This window comes from Chiloscyllium plagiosum, chromosome 1 (genome assembly GCF_004010195.1).
Source record: "Chiloscyllium plagiosum isolate BGI_BamShark_2017 chromosome 1, ASM401019v2, whole genome shotgun sequence".
Taxonomy (NCBI): domain Eukaryota; kingdom Metazoa; phylum Chordata; class Chondrichthyes; order Orectolobiformes; family Hemiscylliidae; genus Chiloscyllium; species Chiloscyllium plagiosum.
This window is the reverse complement of record NC_057710.1, coordinates 112749601-112771601: the sequence shown is the minus strand read 5'-3', so window position 1 is coordinate 112771601 and position 22001 is coordinate 112749601. Positions and strand designations below refer to the sequence as shown.

The following is a 22001-nucleotide window of genomic DNA, read 5'->3' as shown; positions in this document are numbered from 1 at the left end:
AGTTGCACCCAACTGATCAACAGTAGAAAGGCACTGGACCACTAAAAAATCAACAGAGTGAAGAAAGTGACAGTCATCCTGTTCACAATGAATGGAAATGAGCAGCACTTAAATATGAACTATTATTAAGACTGGGAAGTGCTGAGCCTCACTGACAAGAAAACAAAACAGGGTACAGACAGACCAACTGTGAGCCATATTTTTACTTGGGGAGAGGATATTTTGCCTTTGAGAGATGTATTCTGTCCTGTTTTTCTTGCAAGGGGGTATTGTCACAGTGGTGGCAACATATCTCCTTCAGACAGGCAGTTAGTAAATAGGTGAATTATCTGTGGATGTTTCTTTTTAAAGCTAGACAAGAGAATCATGAGTAGGTGGGGGTCAGGCTCACAAACCCAAAGGAATTTTAAAAGCTAGTTGATGGTTTTCGTTGCTGCTCAACTGAAGTTTTAGACAGACAGGCTTCTTAAAAAATCTGGAGGGTAGATTGTTTCTTTTGGTTTTCTTTCTACTAGACAGGAGAGATAGCATGCGAGACTGATAACCGTGTTTGTGGGATGCTATCTATACTAGAACAGTTGATTAGTGGTTAAATAATACATTATCTTGTTACATATTTGAATAAAGTTATGTCAATTCTTCTTTTTGTTGTATTTTAACTGTGTTGTAAGAATAAAATGTGTTGATTAAAGCTTAGTGGTGGACGAATCAAAACATGTATGGAACAAAGCACCTTACACTTGCCTTTTTAGAAAAATCTAAAATATAACGTCTAGGCTATCTCCGTAATATACTTTGGCGGGGGGGAGGTCTGGCCTAGTCTCCCTCCTCCTCCTCCCCCAGTATATTACGGAGTTGAATCATTAAAAAAGGTTAGCATGGAGGATAAAGCAATAAGTAAGGCATGAACGAGATCTCGAATTCAACAAAGCATTTTGGAATTTGGAACTCACCCAGATGTGCAGTGGTCTGGCATTACATGGTGGCAACTGACATAGGCAGACAGTATATCTGGGTTCCAGTGAGGAACACTTTTGGTGGTGGAAGCTGCTTGCATGTTGATGGAGTTAGCTACCAGTTTGTTTACCAACATCTATGCCAAAGTGGTGTGTTGCTCTGTGTTTTTAAACATGTTGTTGCATTTAGTTCCAAGGGGTTTCTCCACCCTGAATAACACCCATTCTGAAGTATTTGGACAGCCTCCGTCCACGGTGTGGAAAGAGAATAATATCCCTACTTTAAAACTCCTCACCTTCCACCACAGCTTTGGAAAACCTGATCAACGTAATTTCCCATGTTATCTAATGTTTAACGCATAGGCAAAATTCCTAATGATCAAAAATAAATTTTACTTGCAATAGTTAATTGCAATGATTTTGTGGCCCGTTGCATGTAGCTAAAGACCATCACGGTTAGTGCTAGCTGCACACAGCAATCTTTACAATGAACAAATGGCACAAAGTTAGCATGCATGCCTGTAATGGGCAAATTGCTGAAGAGGATTTGAGACAGGATTTATAATTACTTGGAAAACTATAGTTTGATTAAAGATAGCATGGCTTTAAGGGGGGCAGGTCATGCCTCACAAACCTGACTGAATTCAGAGGGTGCAACAAAACTCATTAATGAAGGTAGAGCAGTGGATATAGTGCATGTGGATTTTAACAAGGTGTTTGATAAGGTTTCCCATGGTAGACTCATTCAGGAAGCAAGGGATACAGGGAAATCTGACTGCCTGCATACAGAGCTGGCTGGCCCACAGAAGACAGGTGGTGGTTACAGATGGAAAGTATTCACCCTGGAGCTTGGTTACCAGTAATGTTCCACAGGTATCGGTTCTGGGACCTCTCCTCTTTATGATTCTTATAACTGATGAGGAAAATTAAGTGGAAGGGTTGGTTAGTAGACTTGCCTGTAACATGAGAGTTGGTGGAGTGGTGGATAGTGTGGAGGGCTGTTGTAGGTTGACAGGGTGCAGAACTGGGCCGGTAAGTGGCAGATGGAGTACAACTTAGAAAAGTGTGAAGTGATTAATTTCGGAAGGTTGAATTTGAATGCAGAATACAGGGTTAAAGGCAAGATTCTTGGCAGTGTGGAGGAGTAGAGGGATTTGGAATCCATGTCCATAGACCCCTCGAAGTTGCCACCCAAGTTGACAGTTGTTAAGAAGGCATAAGTAGGCTTTCATTATCAGGGGATTGAATTTAAGAGCTAGGAAGTTATTCTGCAGCTCTTTAGAGGCCTGGTTGGATGACACTTTGAGTGTTGTGTTCAGTTCTGGTAGCCTCTTATAGGAAGAATGTGGAAGCTTTAGAGAGGGTGCAGAGGAGATTTATCTGGGTGCTGCCTGCTGTTTAGGGCATATCTTATGAAGAAAGATTGAGGAAGTTACGGCTTTTCGCATTAGAGCAAAGAAGGATGAGAGGTGACTTGATAGAGGTGTATAAGATGATGAGAGGCATAGATAGAGTGGATAGTCAGAGACTTTTTCCCATGACGGAAATGGCCATCATGAGGGGGCATAAGTTTAAAGGTGTCTCGACGAAGGTTTAGGGGAGACGTCAGAGGTCAGTTCTTTACAGAGTAGTGGATTGTGGAATGCACTGCCAGTGGTGGTAGCAGAGTCAGATAGATTAGGGACATTTAAGCGACTCTTGGATAGGTACACAGAAGGGTATCTGGTTAGTTTGATCTCAGTAGGATAAAAAGGTGTGCACAACATCTAGGGCTGAAGGACCTGTACTGTGCTGTACTGTTCTAGGTTTATATCAGTGTTCAAGGGATTTCCAATTCAGTTTCCAAAGGGCAAAGCCATACAATGTTTTAGCAGTATGGAAAAACAAAGCCAGGAATTAGAAACTATAATTAAGAGAAAAGCTATGCCATAATGGGATTATTTTCATTGAAAGAAAGAAAATCAAGATAAGTTTTTCAAAGAGACAATGAAAAGAATGTTTACTTTAGATAAACTGGAATAAGACGTCAACCATTTGAAATGGTCACCAAAAGGGTTGATGTTTAAGAAAAATATGTTGAACATAAGTGTACAAGATGCAGACCAGATGCACTTTTAAGGGTAAATTGCAGAAATGTTTTTGACAGAGAACCACTTTCTGTACTGTGAAGTCACAAGTTTGACAAATGAGGTGATTTAAAAAGGTGATCTTTCTAAAAACTAATTTTGGATTACATTGATAACCAAGATTCTTGATTGGAAGTTTCTTCCACACTAAACATGGGTATGCAACCTCAAAGTGTAGCTAGTTTATAAGCAAACAAACACTTTTTGTTTGCTTTCACAAGAGTGACTCAGTTTTTCAAATAATAAATACAAGCATTTCTCAGTTCTGCTTGACTAAATAACGTGAGAAGGTAAAAAGAAAAATAGTAAGCTTGAGGATCGATAAGATTTTACCTTTTTCCTGCAAAGGAATACCAAGATAAAGTTAAGACAGAGAAAATAGAATGTTATTTGGTGTTAAAAAGAATGGGTAGTGATCTATTTAACCTTACAAAGAAAGCTCTTAGATAGCTTGACAAGATATAGGCAGGAAGAATTACTCCCCTGGGTGGGCCAGGAATATCTAGAACCAGGGTATACAGTCTCATAAGGGGCAGATCATTTAGGAAAGAGATGAGAAATTTCTTTAGAGGTTGGAGAATCTTTGGGATATTCTGCCCAGAGGTTAAGTCATTGAGTACATTCAAAACTTAGATTAATGTGATTTCTCAATAATAAAAACATTAAGGAATTTAGAGGTAGTGCAGAAAAAATTGTACTCATGTAGAAGATTAACTATGGTCTCAATGAATGGCACAGTAGGTTTGAAGGAGTAGATGGTCTACTCCTATCAGTGTTCTAATTCATTCTTGGAAATGCAGTTATCACTCGCATTCACTGTGCAGTTCCACTTGTTGAGAACATTGCAATAGGCCTTGCTTTTAATAACTCACCAGTGACTTTATTTTATGGATACTAATGGAACATAACGAGGTCCAGGCCTCAAAACACGTGTTCAACATACATCACATTTAGAATGCCTGAACTCGAAGGGTTCTTATGGCACAAAGGTGGTATCCCAATCTGAGAGAGGAGGCCCAGTATCAAGTCCCAACCACTTCTCAGGTGTGTAATAATATCTCTAAATAGGTTGATTAAAAATATCTATTTTAATACAGGGAGGGTTCTTGTGACACAGTGATAGTGTCCCTACCACTGAGTTTAGAAGGCTAGGTCTCAATTCCTACCTGTTCCATAAGTGTCTCATAACATCTGAAGATATTGAAGATCTGAAGTCTTATCCTATTTCAGGTAGCAGAAGGACGACCTCCCATGATTTTCTTTGGTTTTTCAAAAAGTTATTTGCAACTTGACCATGACAAGGTAAGCTAATAAACGTAGGACAGTGCAGGAAAGCAGGTTGGATCCAAAAAATAAAAAGCCCTTGGACCACAGATCTTCCTCAATTCAAAGTTGCTTAAATTCCGACATCACCAAAATTAAGAAACTTGTTTGATTATCTACATGTTCAGACTGCTTCCACTAATTTATTGGCTACTTCAGCTATCAAAACAAGACAAAATAATCATTCTTTTGTTGTAGTTTGGAGTACCTTGTGTACATATCTCAGGATAATTTAAAACTAACTAGCTAAAAAACATTCCAAATATCCCAAGAATGCAAAATTATTTTCTACACAAATATTAGCCTTCTACTAATCACAAACTACATTTTGCTTGTACTGAATAGCTTGACTTTAAAATCATTCCTGAAGAAGGGCATGTGCCCGAAACGTCGAATCTTCTGTTCCCTAGATGCTGCCTGACCTGCTGTGCTGTTCCAGCAATAAAGTTTCAGCTTTAAAATCAAGTGCACCAATTCAATGCTAAAAATGTATTTCCAACATTAGACCATAACATACATGACAAAGAACAGCAAAATTTTATTAAAAGCAACTTTTATAAATTTTGAATAAACTGCTATGATGTTTATCTCATACAAGGTACAAAATTATTTATTTTCCACTTTGTAGCGATCTTCCGATCAGAATATTGTATAGGAGTACCTACATTAGTACCTGTTTTCGCGAATCTGAAGAGGAAGTTCGCTTTTATGAAAAACGATGATACTTTTTCCCATATAAATCATACACCTTCGCTTTACGCTATTTTTGGCTTATGAAAGGTTCCTTGGAAATGTTCTACTTTTGAATATCGAGGGATGCCTATACCCAATTTCAAAGTGATATAATTTGGATCAACATGAAAGCCAAGACTGACAGTTAATATTACAGAAAATAAATCACAAGTATCCACCCATGTAACTGGAGGTGATAAAGGACAGTTTCACTGAGACAGATGATGCTTGAATGACAAGTAGGTAGTGTTGAAGTAGCCAAGTTGCACCAACATATGTAAATTCTCACAATCCCATGTTTAATACTCAGGACAAAGGGATTCTTGAGTAATCACCCATGGAAGCAAAAAACTACTTGAATGACCACAAAGGCCAACTTATAGTATCTCAGAACATGAGGATTTTTGGGCCATCATTACTCTTTGGAAGATTTGTCACACTCCTCCTCTGCCACAGACCTGTACATGTTTCCTTTTCAAGTAAATGTTCAGCTATTTTTAAAGTTAATATGGAATCTGCTTTAACATATTTTAAATCTTAGCATATTGCACAATTTTTTTTGCCAATTATCTTAGATCAGTCTCCTCTGGTTACCAAGCTGCCTGCAAATAACTAGGGCAAGATAAATTCAGATATGTCCTCCCCAATCCCTCTGGAAAAGCACAAATCTAATTCAGGGGGTTATACTGATGCCACATATCATTTGGAACAGACTATTTATAGAACATCTACACACAGCTAGGAATTTTTCAGCTCTCCGGTTCCACAGCAAATAAACCAGCAATCAACCAGTGTCAACCAGTGCATCAAGAAATCTTCAATTCTGTGGGAAAAGAACTGCCGAACATCAAAACCACTTCCCACACCACTTTTGGGAAGAAACACTAAATAGGGTGGAACTCCCTGTTCTGAGCCCAGTAGTGAGGCCCAGTCAGTCAGTCACCAAACCTGGCCATGGAAGGCTTATGCTTCAGTGTCTCTTTCAAGGTTGCTTCACAGCCTTTTGTCACTGGGGAATAAGAGAAGGTTGACTAAAAACTCAGTGACCAGTAGCTGTCAATGTTATATCTGATGTCTGTACAAAAAAATACACTCCTGAACTATAGCCTGCCTGGGCCCAACTCTGCTCCTCAGCTCCAACATCAGCTGTCCAAAGACCCTCAATCTGTATTTTGGTTCTTTTACTCATAAGGTCCAAAAGCTTGAGCTGCTCAGATGAAATAATGCAGTAGTAAATAAACAAAAATACAATTTACAAAGCACTTCAGAGATACAAGTGCTCATTTTTATGATGTATTATGTGAGAAACTGTATCACAAACATTAGTAATTGCATACCAATGAATCAAGCAGTTTTCGTAAGCATCTGGAGTGGAATTAATTTTCAAGTCTCAAAATAGGTCTTACTGGAAAATAAATGAAATCAGTACTTCAAATTATTTGTTTCCTTTATATACATTAATCCTGGTTCTTTTCAGAACATTATTCAACGTATTAGCATCTACCATGTGAGAATATCAAATGAGGCAAGAAGCTTAGAATGGAATAGAACAGAGGTAGATCGGAATGTGTGACAGAAGTACCTGTGCTTTTTTCATGCCAATGTACAACTGGAGGAAACTATATCTTGTCCAAACCGACTTGTCATTAAATGCTCAAAAAGCAGAGGTCATACAAGAATGGAGTGGTAAAGCATGGGGGCATCAGCTCTACATTAGAATGCTGGTCCTGTGTCTCTATATAATATTGTGAATTGGGAGTGTGTAAGAAGAGGAGGAAGCTAAACAAACACTTTTGATGCAACACCACAGGCTCAGAAAGAGAAGTCATTACTAGAAATACCCCAGTTAAGAAAACTGTAAAGCAGTGAGATGCTTACAGGAAAAGGTCAGGTTGGAATGCCATACTCTGCTGCAGCAGAAGCTAAAAAGAGGGCTTGTGGAGCTAGAGGGAAGCAAGAACACTGATAAATGTATTAATGAAATGCGATTAAGGCCATTCACTAAGTAACAGGAAAAGCTTACTGCAGACAAACAAGGACTTATGGGAAGGTGGAGTAGAAAAGGAATGCAGAGAAGGTTCACAGATTATTAAAAAAGGGTCAGATGGTGCACGTTTTTAAAAGAATATTGATAAAAATTTGAAAGAGGAGGACAGTATTAAAAGGAGAGGAAACAATTTTAATTGCAAAAGTATGGGTCAATATGTTCAGGCATTTACACTGTTCAAATAAAATCCTTTATATGTTTTCAGTGGTGTGGAGCCAACATACTACAAAGGGATATCCCAGTGCTAACATGCAGGGCATTTTCATTTTGATCAACAGTCAAGAAATGGAAATGCATAACTGCTATAACTTAGTGTTACAGACCATGAGTTGGAAATTAATTTAGGCTGGGTAACTCTTTCTTTGGCACAGACTTGAGCTGTGGTCTGCCTACCAAGGAATTAGAAAAAATTCTACACAATCCATGTCAACAAAGAGAAGATGGTTAGGGGTGGGATAACAATAGGCATCAGGGACTGGCTACATCTAACAGTGTTCACTGCCTACTGACTCAAAGGGAGCATCAGAACATATGTTCAGGAGACAATTACAGATCAAATGTGAGGGGCTTGATGAGATAGCAAGACACAAGCTCTGCAAGTGGAAGGAAGGCTAGATCAGAAAAAGACCAACTGTAAAGGTGCCCTGAAATGTACAGGTCTAGCTATTAATACTAAAATAATGCTATTTGCTATATTAGAATCAAATATTTGTTTTCACATTGCTTACTCAGCAGTTATCTATTATAGGTACCAACTATGCTATGACACACATTCCGTTTTACATCCTGTGAAGGGAATGGAGACATCAACTTTATTAGATGCTTCTGGAGTATTTGCCAAACAAATCCTGACACATGCAGTTCTTGGAGTCTTTTTCTTACCTTCCAAACACCAGTAATTCATTCTCATCAGTGCACATCAGCATGAAGTAGTTTACATGTACCATATGTCAGTTGACTAAATGATTACTACACATTTTAAGACTCAGCCAAACTTTGAACTTTAGTAGCAAGTCATGATTGTTTTTTTGGCTCTGAATGCTCAATCATTGCACTTATATAGAATTGTCTGACTGCTATTGAGCAACATAGATCACATTAAGTACCTTGGCTATTTTAGCTCCTCACACAAAGTACCTATTTGCAGGCACATGTGTGGATACAAACATAACACAATGCCAAAGTAGCCATTCATCTGAGGACTTCATAGAGTCAAAGTAATACAGCACAGAAACAGGCCCTTTAGCCCAAACTGGTCCATTTTGATCATAGTGCCCATTCAGCTAATTCTAATTGCCCGCATTTGGTCCATACACCTCTATATCCATTCCATTCATGTACCTATCCAAATGTTTATAAAATGTTGCTATTTGTAACTGCATCAACTACTTTCGCCGGGAGCCCATTCCATATATGCACTACTCTCTGCATGGAGAGTGTCTTAGGTCCATTTTAAATCTTTCCCCTCTAATCATAAACCTATGTCCTCTAGTTTCAATTCCTCATCCATGAAAAAGAGACAAAATGCATTCATTCCTATCTATGCCCCTCATGATTTTACATACCTCAATAAGGTCACCCCTCTCTCCTGCATGCCAAGGAATAAAGTCCTCCCCAACCTCTATCTATAACTCAGGCCTCCTAGTCCTAACAACATTCTCATAAATCACTTTTGCATGTTTTCCAGTTTAATCATGTCTTTCCCATAACAGGGTGACCAAAACTGTACACAATACTCCAAGTATAGCCTCACCAAAGACTTATATAACTGCAACATAACAACTCAATGCCGATACTCAATGCCTTTACCGATGAGGGCCAGCATGCTAAATGTCTTCATCACTGTCTACTTATAACGCTGCTTTCAAATAACTACTTAGTTGTATGCTTAGATCCCTCTGTTCTACAATACTCCTCAGGACCTTGCCATTTACTGTCTAAGTCCTACCCTGGTTTGACTTTCCAAAGTGCAACACCTCATATCTGGATTGAATTGAATTTGCCAAACCTCAGCCTATTTCCCCACCTGATCAAGATCCTTTTGTAATTTTTGATAACCTCCCTCGCAATCAACAATATCTCCTAATTTTGAATCATCCACAAATTTACAAATCATGCCTTGTACATTCACATCCAGATCGTTTATGCAAATAAATAACAAAGGGCCCAGCACTGACCTGTGGAGTCACAGGCTTCCAATCTGAGAAACAACCTTCATCCATCACCCTCTGCTTTCCACCATTGAACCAATTTTGAATCCAATTAGCTAGCTCTTCCCGGATCCCAAGCGACCTAACCTTCATGACTTGCACTTCAAACCAGAAGTCTTTTTCCTTCCTTTACCATGCCCCGGCTATCCTGAATAGTGAATTTGCTTTCGAAGGCTAGTGTATTTTCCCCTTACTTCTCAATGGCCCCTCTCTTATTCAGAGTCCCACCCTCCTGTCAAACTAGTTTAAACCCTCCAGGTAACACTAGTAAATCTCCCTGCAAGGATATTGGTCCCCTGGTGGTTCAAGTCATCTCTACCCTTGAAGAATGTATCCTCTTCTGATCCAAGAACTGAAAACCCTGTCCCCTACACCAGCTCCTCAGCCATGCATTCATCTGTCCTATCTATTTCTATTCTACTCTCACGGGCATGTGACAATGGGAGTAATCCAGAGCTCATTACCCTCGAGGTCCTGCTTTTTAACTTCTTACCTAATGCCATAAACCCATTTCACACTACTCCATCCTTCTGTCTACCTATGCCATCTGTACCGATGTGCAAAGTGATCTCCAGCTGTTCACCCTCCTGCTTCAGAATGTTCAGCAACTACTCAGACATCCTCAACCCTGGCACCCAAGAGGAAATACATGAATCCTGGTGTCTCTTCTGCAGCCACAAAATCTCCTGTATGCCCACATCACAATAGACAGTATTTTAGGCTTTTCCCTCTGAGTGTAAGAGCCAGTCAGACTGCAACTGACCGAATTGCTGCTGCTTGCCCCTGAAAGGCCAAAGTATACCTGTTTTTGAAGGGAATAGCCAAAGGGATAAAACTATTTGATCAGTAAGCATTCGACAAACAATTTCCCAATTCACATGTGTACTTTGCAAGCTGTAGAAGGCATCCACTAATTTAACAGGCTTGTAACACATTTTAGGATGAAGCTTAAAAATGCAAACATAACCAAAGAACAAAAAGCAAGCACCACAATCCACCTTTATAATTCACAATTAACTTCACACAAAAACCTCTTCCCAATAGCAACACAATTTCAAGCTACTGAAGACAAAATCGTTTGGTAATCAAACTGGTAAAGCATCTAGAGAACAGGATAGAGACCTAGTCCCAGAAGGAAACTAGTGAGCCAGATGGGTTTTTCCTAACAAATCATGAGACTCTTAAATTCCAAATTTTTATTGAATTCAAATTCCACCATCTGCCATGGCAGGATTTACAACTGGGTCCCCAGAACATTACTGGGGTCTCGGTTTTAGTAGAGAAACAATAATACCATGGAGCCATCACCTCCCACAATGGAATGGCCAATTCTACACCAAACGAATTAAAGAGAGCAAAAATGTGAAGTCATCTACTTCAGAAAAAAATGAATGTGTTCCCTAAATGATGAAAAATGGAGGATAAGATCACAGTTCTTTAATAGCATGGGCAGCTACATTTGAAATGTTTTGTTCAATGTTGGCCTTTAAAGTTGCATGTGATAGTGCCAGTGTTGGACTAGGGTGAACAAGGTCACATGACACCAGGTTGTAGTCCAACAGTTTATTTGAACTGATGCTTTTGGAGCACAGCTCATTTCTCAGGTGAAGCAAAGAGAAGCACATGGGCACAATTTACAGGCAGAGAGATCAAAAGATCGCATAAATGGAGAGAGAAAAGTGTGTGGACAGGCTGAATAATAAGGCTCTGCAGGTGATCAAAATTGTCAGACGGAGTAGAGTTAACAGTTGAGTAGCAAGTGAAAGGATGACCTATAATCTGATTAATTGAGGTAGAGAGACAATTACAAAAAATTAAAAATAAGGTAGTGTTAGAATGACTAGAATAACAATACGTAAGAGTTGCATGGCAAAGGTCGAACCAAAGTAATAAGCAATCCAAAACTGTACAAACTAATTAAGATAGAAAGATCATAAGTTATCAAGGTAATGGTTTTAAAAACAGGAGTCAGGAAGATTTTACAGATACAGAAAATATGGTGGGGTTACACGTAGCATGCTGTGTTCAAGGGTACGGAAGTTGACTTTCAGTTAGTATTACTCAACGGCCAAAAACAACGAACGGTGGATGCGGTTCTGCGTTGCTGTGTATCTTGAAGGCTGCCTTGAGGACGCTTACCTGAAGATCATAAGCTGAATGTCGTCGACTGCTGAAGTGCTTCCCGACTGTGAGGAAATATTCCTGTCTTGCGAATTGTTGCAGAGTATCCATGCACGCTTGGATGTCAGACACTTGATCACCGGCAGAGACTTCTTATTCAGCCCGCTGACACTCCACTCACACCACTGCATGATTTTTTGATCTCTCTGCCTATAGTGGGCAGCACGGTGGCTCTGTGGTTAGCAGTGCTGCCTCTCAGCGCCAGGGATCCAGGTTTGATTCCAGCCTTGGGTGACTGTGTGGAGGTTGCACATTCTCCCGGTGTCTGCTTGGGTTTCCTCTTGGTAGTCCAGTTTCCACCCACAATCCAAAGATGTGCAGGTGAATTGGCCATTCTAAATTGCCTATAGTGTTCAGGGATGTACAGATTAGGAGCATTAGTCAGGGTAAATGTAGAGTAATCGGGTAGGGGAATGGGTCTGGGTGGAATACCCTTCGTAGGGTCGGTGTGGACTTGTTGGGTTGAATTGCGTGCTTTTGCACTCTAGGGATTCTATAAATGCTGTACCTGCATGCCACTCTTCACTTCATCAGATGAAAGAACAATGCCTGAAAGCTTGTGATTTCAAATAAATCTATTGGATTATGACCTGGTGCCATATGACTTTTCACTTTATACTTGAGAGTAAAAGTTGTTTCAACTACAGAGCATACAACAGACTATTGTTGATGTACTATGGACAATTCTGGATCGCACACCTTACAAGGGTAAACTGCCCTTGGAGTATGTGGTTTGACAGACCAATACTTGAACTCCAAGGGTCAAGTCTGGAGAGGTCATACAAAATCAACTTGCACTTCCTGGAAGTTTAAGTAGGGATTTTTACTTAAGATACCATGGGAAACAGGCAGGGCATATTGCCACTAGCCAGGAGTTGTCATGTGAAAACCTGAGGGTTAGTGGACTCTAAATGTTGATTCTCCTTTCGCTCCACAGATGCTGCCAGACTTGCTAAGGTTTCCTGAAATTTGTTTTTGTTTCAGATTTGCAGCATCCAACGTTCTTTGTTTTTGGCAATTGAGTAATACTAACTGAACGATTCTGCTCCATGATTTTTCTTCTTAAAAATTGTGGATTCACCATGGTAGATGTGGGATTACAGAGATAGGGTGAGGCTGGGTCAGAGACTCAATGTGGAGTATTTGGGCCGAGTCACCTGCTTCCACACTGTAGGGAAGTTATGAATGTTATATCACTCCCATATCAGCCGTCATGGTAAATCCCACTCTGTGATACTGCACACTTCCTTTTTATTCTTAATTTTAACCTACAGCCACAGAATGGTGCACTAATGTACTGATTTAAGAAATTTCTACTTAATGGACTTCATGTTTGAACTGAAGCATTAGTCAACTTCTCTGCCTAGTTAAATTGAGCAGGATTTCAACTTTTCGTGCTGAAGGCTGTCTCTTTGCAGTCAGCCATTTTCTTTGATCAATCTTCGATTTGCATCTTATAGACATATCTTTCTATTATTTTCATGTTAATTAGTTATCTGCCTCTTGATTAGCAAAGAAAAGCAATGTTTTTTTCCTTCCTTTTGTCAAACTAGATACATACAGATTTAGGATACCTTAGATGCATTCTTAAAATACATTCCTGACTTTTTTTAAACAAAAACATTTGAGTATAGAAGTAAAGAGGTTTTATTACAATTGCAAAGAGCTTGTTGAAACCACAACTAGAGAAGTGTGCAGTTCCCCTACCCATCAAAAGATATCACTATCAAAGTGTGCACTGAAAATTCACCAAATTCTTGAAATACAGAAAACAAGGAAAATACGAGTAAGGATTCAATAGACTACGTTCATATTCTTTAGAAATCAGAAGAACGAAAGGTGATCCGATTCATAGGGTTTAGCACAATAGATGCAGAAAATGTTTCCCCTGGCTACAGGGTCCACAACCAGGGAACAGAGTTTCAGAATAAGGGGCAGCTCTTTTAAAACTGAGATGAGAAGGAATTTCTTTACTTAACAGGGTTGTGAATCTTTGGACTTCTCCGCCCCAAAGGTTCGTGGACGCTCTGCTGCTGAGTGTGTTGAAGATTTAGCTATAGATTTCTACATTATGAACATAGACTTTGAGATACATATAAAATTTTCACCTGGTATAAGGTGAAAGATGCCCTATAACACGAGATAAATAAATTGGGAATACATTCCTCTGGAAATTTAAATAAAATGATATGCTACTGAAACATACAAATTTTTCAAGGGTTTGGCAGGGTAGACAGAAGTGGGAAGGTCTTGAAATCAGCTATCTTGCAATGGTCACCTTTGCCACTGCAACTGCAGAGGGTGCACTCACCTTGGAATTGCAATGTCTATAACATTAGTGCTAGTGACACCACAGGTAACTGCTTGCATTAAACAATTAAACTAAAAGGGCTCATTTTAAATGAACCAATGATTCTGAATCAATTCGGGGTCACAATTTTCACTATGCTCCACTCCCAACACTTGGCCACCCCATTTGCGACCTCCCTGGTCATTCCAATAAAAAAAAACTCTGTGGCACTTTATAAATGCCTAATATTGAAATGCAGGCCAACTTCCTATTCAAGGTGCATGTTGATGGAAGTCAGTGGTATGAGCTCCTGTTCCAGTCTCATGCAGGAGACATGGCTCAGAATTTAAAATTATAATGTAAAAAATAAATCACACCAGGTCATAGTCCAACAGGTTTATTTGGAAGCATCTGATGGACTATAATCTGGTGTTGATAGATTTTTAACTTTGTACAACCCAGCCCAACACCGGCACCTCAAAATCACAAAATTATAATAGTTTTTAAAAATGATGCCACAAAAACAAGTGATGTTGTATCTATAGCAATACAAGAACAACAGTAGCCTATTCATGTGGTCCTATCATTAAAGACTAAATCTTGGCTAATTGATATCTTAATTTACATGTACTGGTTCAATAGTCCTCGAGACCTTTGTTAATCAAAAAAGCTACCATTATAGGTTTTACCCAATTGCTGCACTTCAGTCAGTATGATAGTACAGGGGTTATGTGGTGAACTAGTAATCTGGGGGTATAAAGGCTAACTTAAACTACATGAGTTTGTTATTATGAATAGCCACAGTAAGCAACAATTAAAAATCGCAGATTGCTGTGAAAACTCAAATTGGCTGCAAACATCCTTTTGAGGAGGTCTATATGTAGCTTCAGGTCCACAACATTCTGGTAACTCTAAACCACTCCCAAACAGTCCAGCAAGTTGGAGAATTTATTCTTATTCTTTGTAATGGTTTGATATCGAACCAGTTACCTAGTTTGTACCTACGCACCAGCCTCAGAAAAGAAAGGCATAACCCTTCAATGTCCTCCAGACCAACAGCTGAGAACAACGCATAACATAGTTTCCGGATTAGTCACTTAACAGTGTTACCTATATCCTAAATTTCATTACCATTTCCAATTAACAACAATGCCATAAAGCAAACATAAACACACAGCTACCCACTTTAGCGACAGTCTTGGTAGGAAGTAGAACTCTCACATGTAGACGGGTAGGGATTAAGGAGAGAATTCTACTGTATAGGCCAAGACAGTTGAATGCAAGGTTGCCAATGGTCAAAGATTAAAAATCAGGAATCAAGAAACCAGAACTCAGACATTCCAGAGGATTGTGGTGTCACGGAAAGTTAAAGATTAACCACAGTCTTTTTGGGGACAAATTCCCATTTTGAAATAGAGGATACTGTCCAGTAATTTGTGTTGTTATCACAATCATCAAAAAGTATGGCGCTGCAAAAGCACAGCAGGTCAGGCAGCATCCGAGCAGGAGAATTGACGTTTCAGGCATAAGCCCTTCATCAGGAATGATTCTCCTGCTCCTTGGATGCTGCCTGACTTGCTGTGCTTTTCCAGCACCACGCTTTTCAACTCTGGCCTCCAGCATCTGCAGTCCTCACTTTTGCCTGTTATTATCACCAAGTTAAAATTGTATATATATTACAACTTAGTACAGGCCATCACTAGCATGATTGCATTCTACCACAACAAACATTTTCTAAACTTCTACTGGTGTGACGCACTGAATTCCTCAAATTTGGTGTAACCCCAAATAGGTAGCTTCAGTGGCGAGGAGGGCTGGGACCGTCTCCTGCATAAAAGAGGCATGGGTTCAGAATGGTGACATCTGTTTAAAGTGCAACATTCTTTTAAACAAGGCATAATACATACATTTTCACAGGCTCCTTTTTAAAAGAAAAACAGTCACCAGCAGTCAGTCACAGCTCCATTGTGATATCTGGCCTATGGTTTGTAGGCAGCCCTGATCTAGCCTCATGGTTTGGCATATTCCTGCTTAAGCACCAATGTCAGGCAACTAGTCCTGCTTCAATGCAGAAGAGCATATCAGAATTAACACCAGATATAGTTTAAATGAAGTGTCAAATCTGATTAAGTTATAGCACAGAACTTCATGGAAGCTAAACAGTGGAAACAGCACATCATAGCATGCGCTAGGTCAGAGGTGGGGAACCTTTTCATGTTGGAAGGCCGCATTATGTTAGTTGTAATCTAATAAGGCCACATCCAAGAAACTTCAATTATATATTCTTCAAAATTCACATTATTTTGTAAAAATCTAACTACTATGTACTAATTAAAAAAACCAAAAAATGTTAATTCTAAAGCTAACTCTCCGGTATTTTAAATACATTAAGAATAAAATAAAAATAAAGGATGAAAAAATAAAAAGGATAAAATAAAAGATTTGTTCCGCAAAATTTGGATTCATTCAAAGGCCACACACAATGACCTAGAAGGCCGCAGGTTCCCCACCCCTGTGCTAGGTAATCCTACTACTAACAGAACCAAAGTTTTGCATTCATACTACATGCAATCATGAAAAGGTTGAGGGTGATTAAACAGAAGGCATCCCCATTCTCAGAGTGATGGCAGAGGCCATCATGCGAGTACAAGACAAGGCTAAAAACATTCACAGCAATCTTCAGCCAGAACAGCCAAGTCTGATATACCTCAGTCCCTTCCTGAAGTCCTTGCAACCACAAGTCTTCAGCCTATGTGATTATTTTCACTGACTACCAAGAAATTATTGAAAGTATTAATATACTGAAGGCTATGGGCCCTAACAAGTCCTCATTCCCATTTGCAATTTCTCACTTGACTTTATAGATGGCAAGTGCACATCATGCAGGCAAACAATGACCACTGCCAAAAAAAGTTTAATTATCCTCCTGTGACATTCAAAAGGTATCACTGTTAATTCCAGGATTATAAATGTCAGCCTCCTAAAAATTTCAATTCACTCAACCATATTTCAAGAAATGGATAGGGCACTGAATAATGCAAAGGTTATGGGTCCTGACAAGAAACCTGCAATAGTGCTGAAGACGTGCCCCAGCCAAACTATGTGCATACAGCTATAAACTAGCATCTACTTGACAATATGGAAAATTGACAGCTACTTCCTGTACACAATTAAGCATGACAAATTTAAACCAGCAAATTACCACCCATCATGTCTACTCTCAATCAACAGGAAAGATACTACCAATATTATCACGCAACAGTTGCTTTGCAACAACTTGCTCACTGATGTTACTTTGCATTCCAGATGACCCCTTCAGCTCCTGTCCTCATTAAAGCCTTGCTCAAACATGTACTAAAAAATTCCGATTTTCAGAGCTGAGATTTGACTTCGAATGATGCTCTCGCAAAATTCAAGCCAATAAGAATCAGGGAAAATTCATTGCTGGCCGGAGACAAAGGAAAATAACTGAGGTTGTTTGAGAACAACTCAGTTCCAGGACATCCTTGCAGGGGTTCCCCAGATTACTGTCCTTGGCCCAACCATCTTCACGTGCTTCAATGACATTCCATACTTCATAAGATTAAAATTTGGATGTTCAGCACCATTTGCAAACACCTCAAAACTGAAAAAGAATATGTCGAACTGCAGCAATACCTGGACTGACAAGTATTATTCTCCCAGAAAAGTGTTGAACAAACAGAAACTAAATCATCCCATAACATTCAACTGCATTACCATCACCAAATCCTCCACTATCAACATTCTAGACATTGCCATTGATCAGAAACTGAACTAGTCATATAAATCATGAGGCTACAAGAACAGATCAGACCAGAGTAATCTTGCAGCAGGTAACACATCTTCTGAATCCTAAAGCCTATCAGCCACCTACAACACACGTCAGCAGTATGATGAACTATTCCCCATGGCTGAATGCAGTTCTAACACTACAAGTTGCTTGAAATCAAATAGGGAAAACAGCCTGCTTAATTGGCACCATGTCCACAATCATTCACTTTCTCTGCATTATGCTCAGTAGTAGCAATATGGACCACCTACAAGGCACACTGCAAAACTACATCTATGCTCCCAAGATAGCACCTTCCAAATGCATGACCAATACCAAAATCAAGTACAAGTCTAAAATCGCACAACACTAGGTTAGAGTCCAACAGGTTTATTTGGAAGCACTAGCTTTCGGAGCACTGCTCCTTCATCATGTGCTTGGCGTACAACACTAGCATCTCCAAATCAAGTACAAGTCAGCAGATAAGAGAACACCACCATTTGCAAGTTCCCCATCCCCAGTGATGTTCAACTCTGACGGGAAAATAAATTTTCATTTATTCAATATCACTGGCTTACGCCCCTTAGGGTTATGCAGTAATTACCAGACCAACCAGCAATACCTACACCCCATAAATGAATTGATAATCACAGCGTAAAAACTTATCTTTGGCAAATGCTTGTAATCTGACAGTCTTCAACCATAAGGTACTGTTATGAGTAAGCCACAGCAAAATACTTAAAAATTGACCGAACAATGTGTTTTAACAGTAAATGGATGACAAAATCACGTTAGGATCTGGAGGAATTGCAATTTAGGTAGTGTCAGGTGGGATAACCTCAAAAAAGGTAGATGTGCCAACTTAAGTTGCTTCATTTCTGGAGGGTACTAAGAAGGGAAGCAATCACAGATGAGGGGAAGCATGCCCAAAATGAATAATTACAGATGATATGCATGGAATGGTAAATTATGGTACTGCTGAAAATTCAAGAAAACAGGGGAATGATGGTGTGGATAATTCAAATATTCATCCCAGGAGAATAGTGATGACTGAACACAAACAGCAATAAGCACTTAACTTTGCAGTTGCACTGATGACACTTAACACAGCTTAAACACACACAAAGTCAAAGGAAGCAAAGAGTCACTCAGAACAATTAGGTAAAGCTAACAGTGGCTGCAAGTTATCACAAATAAATAAACTGCTGCAGAATGTGTCCTCTAGATATGTGCACTTAAAGCCCAGCATGCTTCCCTGAGGAAGTTAAAAGTCAACCAGATCCACAAAATCTGTGCCAATGCCAAAGTTAGCAGAATGCTATCAAGGAACATCTCATTAACAATATATCACTTGGTTGTGTCATATGTTAGGAGTTCCCAGCATCTATAAGGTATTCTAAATGAGAAAAAAAAATTCAGGAAGATACAGAGGCAACTAAAATACTACTGATAAACAAACTAAGATCCCTTCACTGGAAATGATTTACTCCCCTACTCTCCAATCCACCTCTCCCACACCAGGTTTAGAAATCCAAATCTGAGCCAGTACAAATCTGCATTACTGGTTACATTCAACAGCAACTCTTATTAGTTGATAGGTTTTGCAGTGGAGCTAAGATTCTTCCAACCCAGTTCAAAGTAATCCGCTGGTCAAAGATCAGAAATGAGTAATGTAATGATCCCAGCTGCCCAACAGACTGGCTCTGGTAGTGTGCATTTTCGCTGGATTACCTTCAGCAGTGTTCCTACTCACATGGGTACAATTCTAAAAGCTAAGTTTGAGGGATGTTACTCAACTGAGGCATTTAAAATTAGACATCAAGCATTAGGTACGTGTAGATTTTGCATTCAATTATAGGGGCGGATTTTGGATTCTCATCATCCCGAAATAAACGTTACAAAATGTGATAACGGATCTGGCATACACAATCAACCGCCAAGCTTTCCTTGGACAAAAGCAGTTAATAGAAATGAAAGAGATGACACTGGATGCCAGAGTGATTCAAGTGACAAAGGTTTCAATAGAAAGAACCCTCACCACAAAGCCTACTGACGCGACTCGATGTGATAAAAATCAAGAGCCAAAAAGGTGCGTAGCGAAATGGCTGTGCAGATGTAGCGGCCTCTCTACGTTCCGGGGAGCTGAGGGCCGTCGCTGCTTCGTGGAGAAAACACCGTCAGGCACAGAGTGCAGAGAGATACACCTCTCTCGCATCTCAGATGGGAAAAAACACACAGCTGTCTGCACGAATGAGGAAACTCGGGGACAACAGTAAGAAAGGGGGGGGGGGGGAAAGAAAGAGAGAAGGAGAAAAGTTTGCCAAGGAAAAACAAAGTTTAATTAGTTGGCCGGGAAGACGCGGCAGTGCTGCACAACCTCCCCATCCCCGTTGTGGGGGGAGGAAGAGGTGACAAGAAAAGGGGGATGGTCCTGTCAATGTTGTGGAGTGAGCCCCAGGGGCAGCGGGCTGTGAAGCGGAAGTCGGAGCTGGGTCACTCTCGTGCGGAGGGGGCGGGGGGGGGAGTCACGTGAGCCTTTTTGTTTGTTCCTCCGCGGCCGTTAATCTCCGCCGCCGCCGCCACTCCCACACACAGAGATGGAGATGGACAGAGGCTCCAAACCCCTCCACCGGGATCACCATGGCAGCCAACTCACAACCCAAACTTCCTCATGTAACCGCCACGCCACCAACCGTCACTTTTCACAAATTTCCTCCCTTCCCACCCCCACCACTCAGCGGATTTAAAAAAAAACCGAGCCGCTCCGCTCGCGCCCAAACTGCACCACAACAACAACAACAAACAAAATCAAAATCCGACAATCCAGCCGCTTTTTCACCTCGTGTGCGCGTTTATATTACACAAATAAGACGACACGTAACGTTTGAGAGACGGACCTAACTGGAGAAAGCTGAGCAAGCCGCCGTCCCGCGGAGCGGAGGGGCGTACGGGAGGGTGCTGCGGGACAGCCGCCGGAACGGCGAGAGAAGGTTCTCGGAGTCAAGACAAAAGAAAATGGAGCCAGGGACCTCCGGAGGAGCAACTTCAGGGCCAATTCGCGGGGACGGTGCTGGCAGTCGCCGACTCGCCCAAGTGGCACCGAGCCACGGCACGAGCGCTACGGGCGGCTCCTGGGGGCGGAGAGGCCGTCCTTACCTACACAGTGTATGAGTTTGTACCGCCACGAATCCAGTTCCCGCCGAAAACCTCTTCTCTCCGCCGTACATCTAGGGCTACCGCACTGACTCGCCATTCTGCCCTAGCCCGGGTGTGTGCGTCTGACGTCACCGCGCCCTATTTACATCGCACGCCGTGCGTGCGCCGTGATTGACGGCTGTCACTGCCTGGGGCGGCGCGAGGCTGCACACTGGGCTGTTGCAGCGTCCTCCGCTCACTCTCACCGGGGAGTGGAGAAAGGGGGGAGGCGGCACCCGAGTTGGGGTTGTGGGGCACGGACAAAGGAGCTGCCTTGCACTCTCTACTTTGCAATCCTTTTGCGTTCGTACTCATTTCAAAGCATTTAATCGCCGCGTTAACGTACTTTTATTTGCAAAAGGCAAAGTGGTTCGTCGTATACTATTTTTTAAACCCCTCTTTACGTGAAGTTTGGTCGCTTGTCTGAAATATGAGCACCAACCTTTCACCTCAATTTCAGTTCCGCTCCTTTACATTTGAAGAGTGTTTAACAAGTCGAACGAATGGATTAGGTGACTTAATCTCTACTTTTAAATCTGGTACAAGATGCAAAGAGAGACTGGCCCGTTCCACTCATCCACCAAGTTCGAATACAGCTTTCCTTGTAAATGTTGCATGGGGCACTTTGTATCGTAAATAAACGAGTAATTGTTGAAACAGCATCATCGCGCTATTGCCGTAGAAATTTATCTTAGTCTTGTTGTCAAGCAATGTGTCATTATTACAGATATGAAATAAATTCTACGAGATCACAATCTGAGCAGCATTAAATAATTTTATTGCCGTGAACGAGAGGCACAGGATTACTCCAGGCTAATAAAGTTGTAATCAGTCTCATGATTGGAAATCTAATATCGTGTTTTACTGGAGGCAAAAAAAAGCTATATTTCTTCAACGTGATTAAACATTATGAGACAACAAAACAAAATGACATAATTAAGGACGGGAAAAATACAAAGCAGGCGCTTTTCAGATCTCACAATGACGTAGCAGCTATGAAAACACTGTCAGTTGTCAATGGCCACACTTGTAACAAAAGACTATTTCGAATATCAAATCCCGACAATAGAGGCAGATTCTCCTGAAACAATATGACTGCCCACTTTCGTTTTTCACCTCACACCAGCGTGTCTGCCTGCAAAGTGCATTTA

General features: G+C 40.6%; 1 protein-coding gene across 10 annotated transcripts in view; it reads right to left on the bottom strand.

The window, feature by feature from the left end:
* lcorl (ligand dependent nuclear receptor corepressor-like) overlaps positions 1-21769 on the bottom strand; it is a 119833-nt gene extending 98064 nt beyond the window's left edge. For 9 of the 10 annotated variants that reach the window (XM_043694090.1, XM_043694096.1, XM_043694195.1 and 6 more), the window contains exon 1: positions 20812-21769. In XM_043694090.1, the coding sequence (XP_043550025.1) occupies positions 20812-20908 (97 nt within the window). In that variant the 5' untranslated portion in view covers positions 20909-21769. Of the gene's footprint in view, positions 1-20552 lie in introns of all 10 variants that reach the window. The other variant, XM_043694105.1, reaches the window with a different exon arrangement.
* Between the last annotated feature and the right edge of the window lie 232 nt (positions 21770-22001).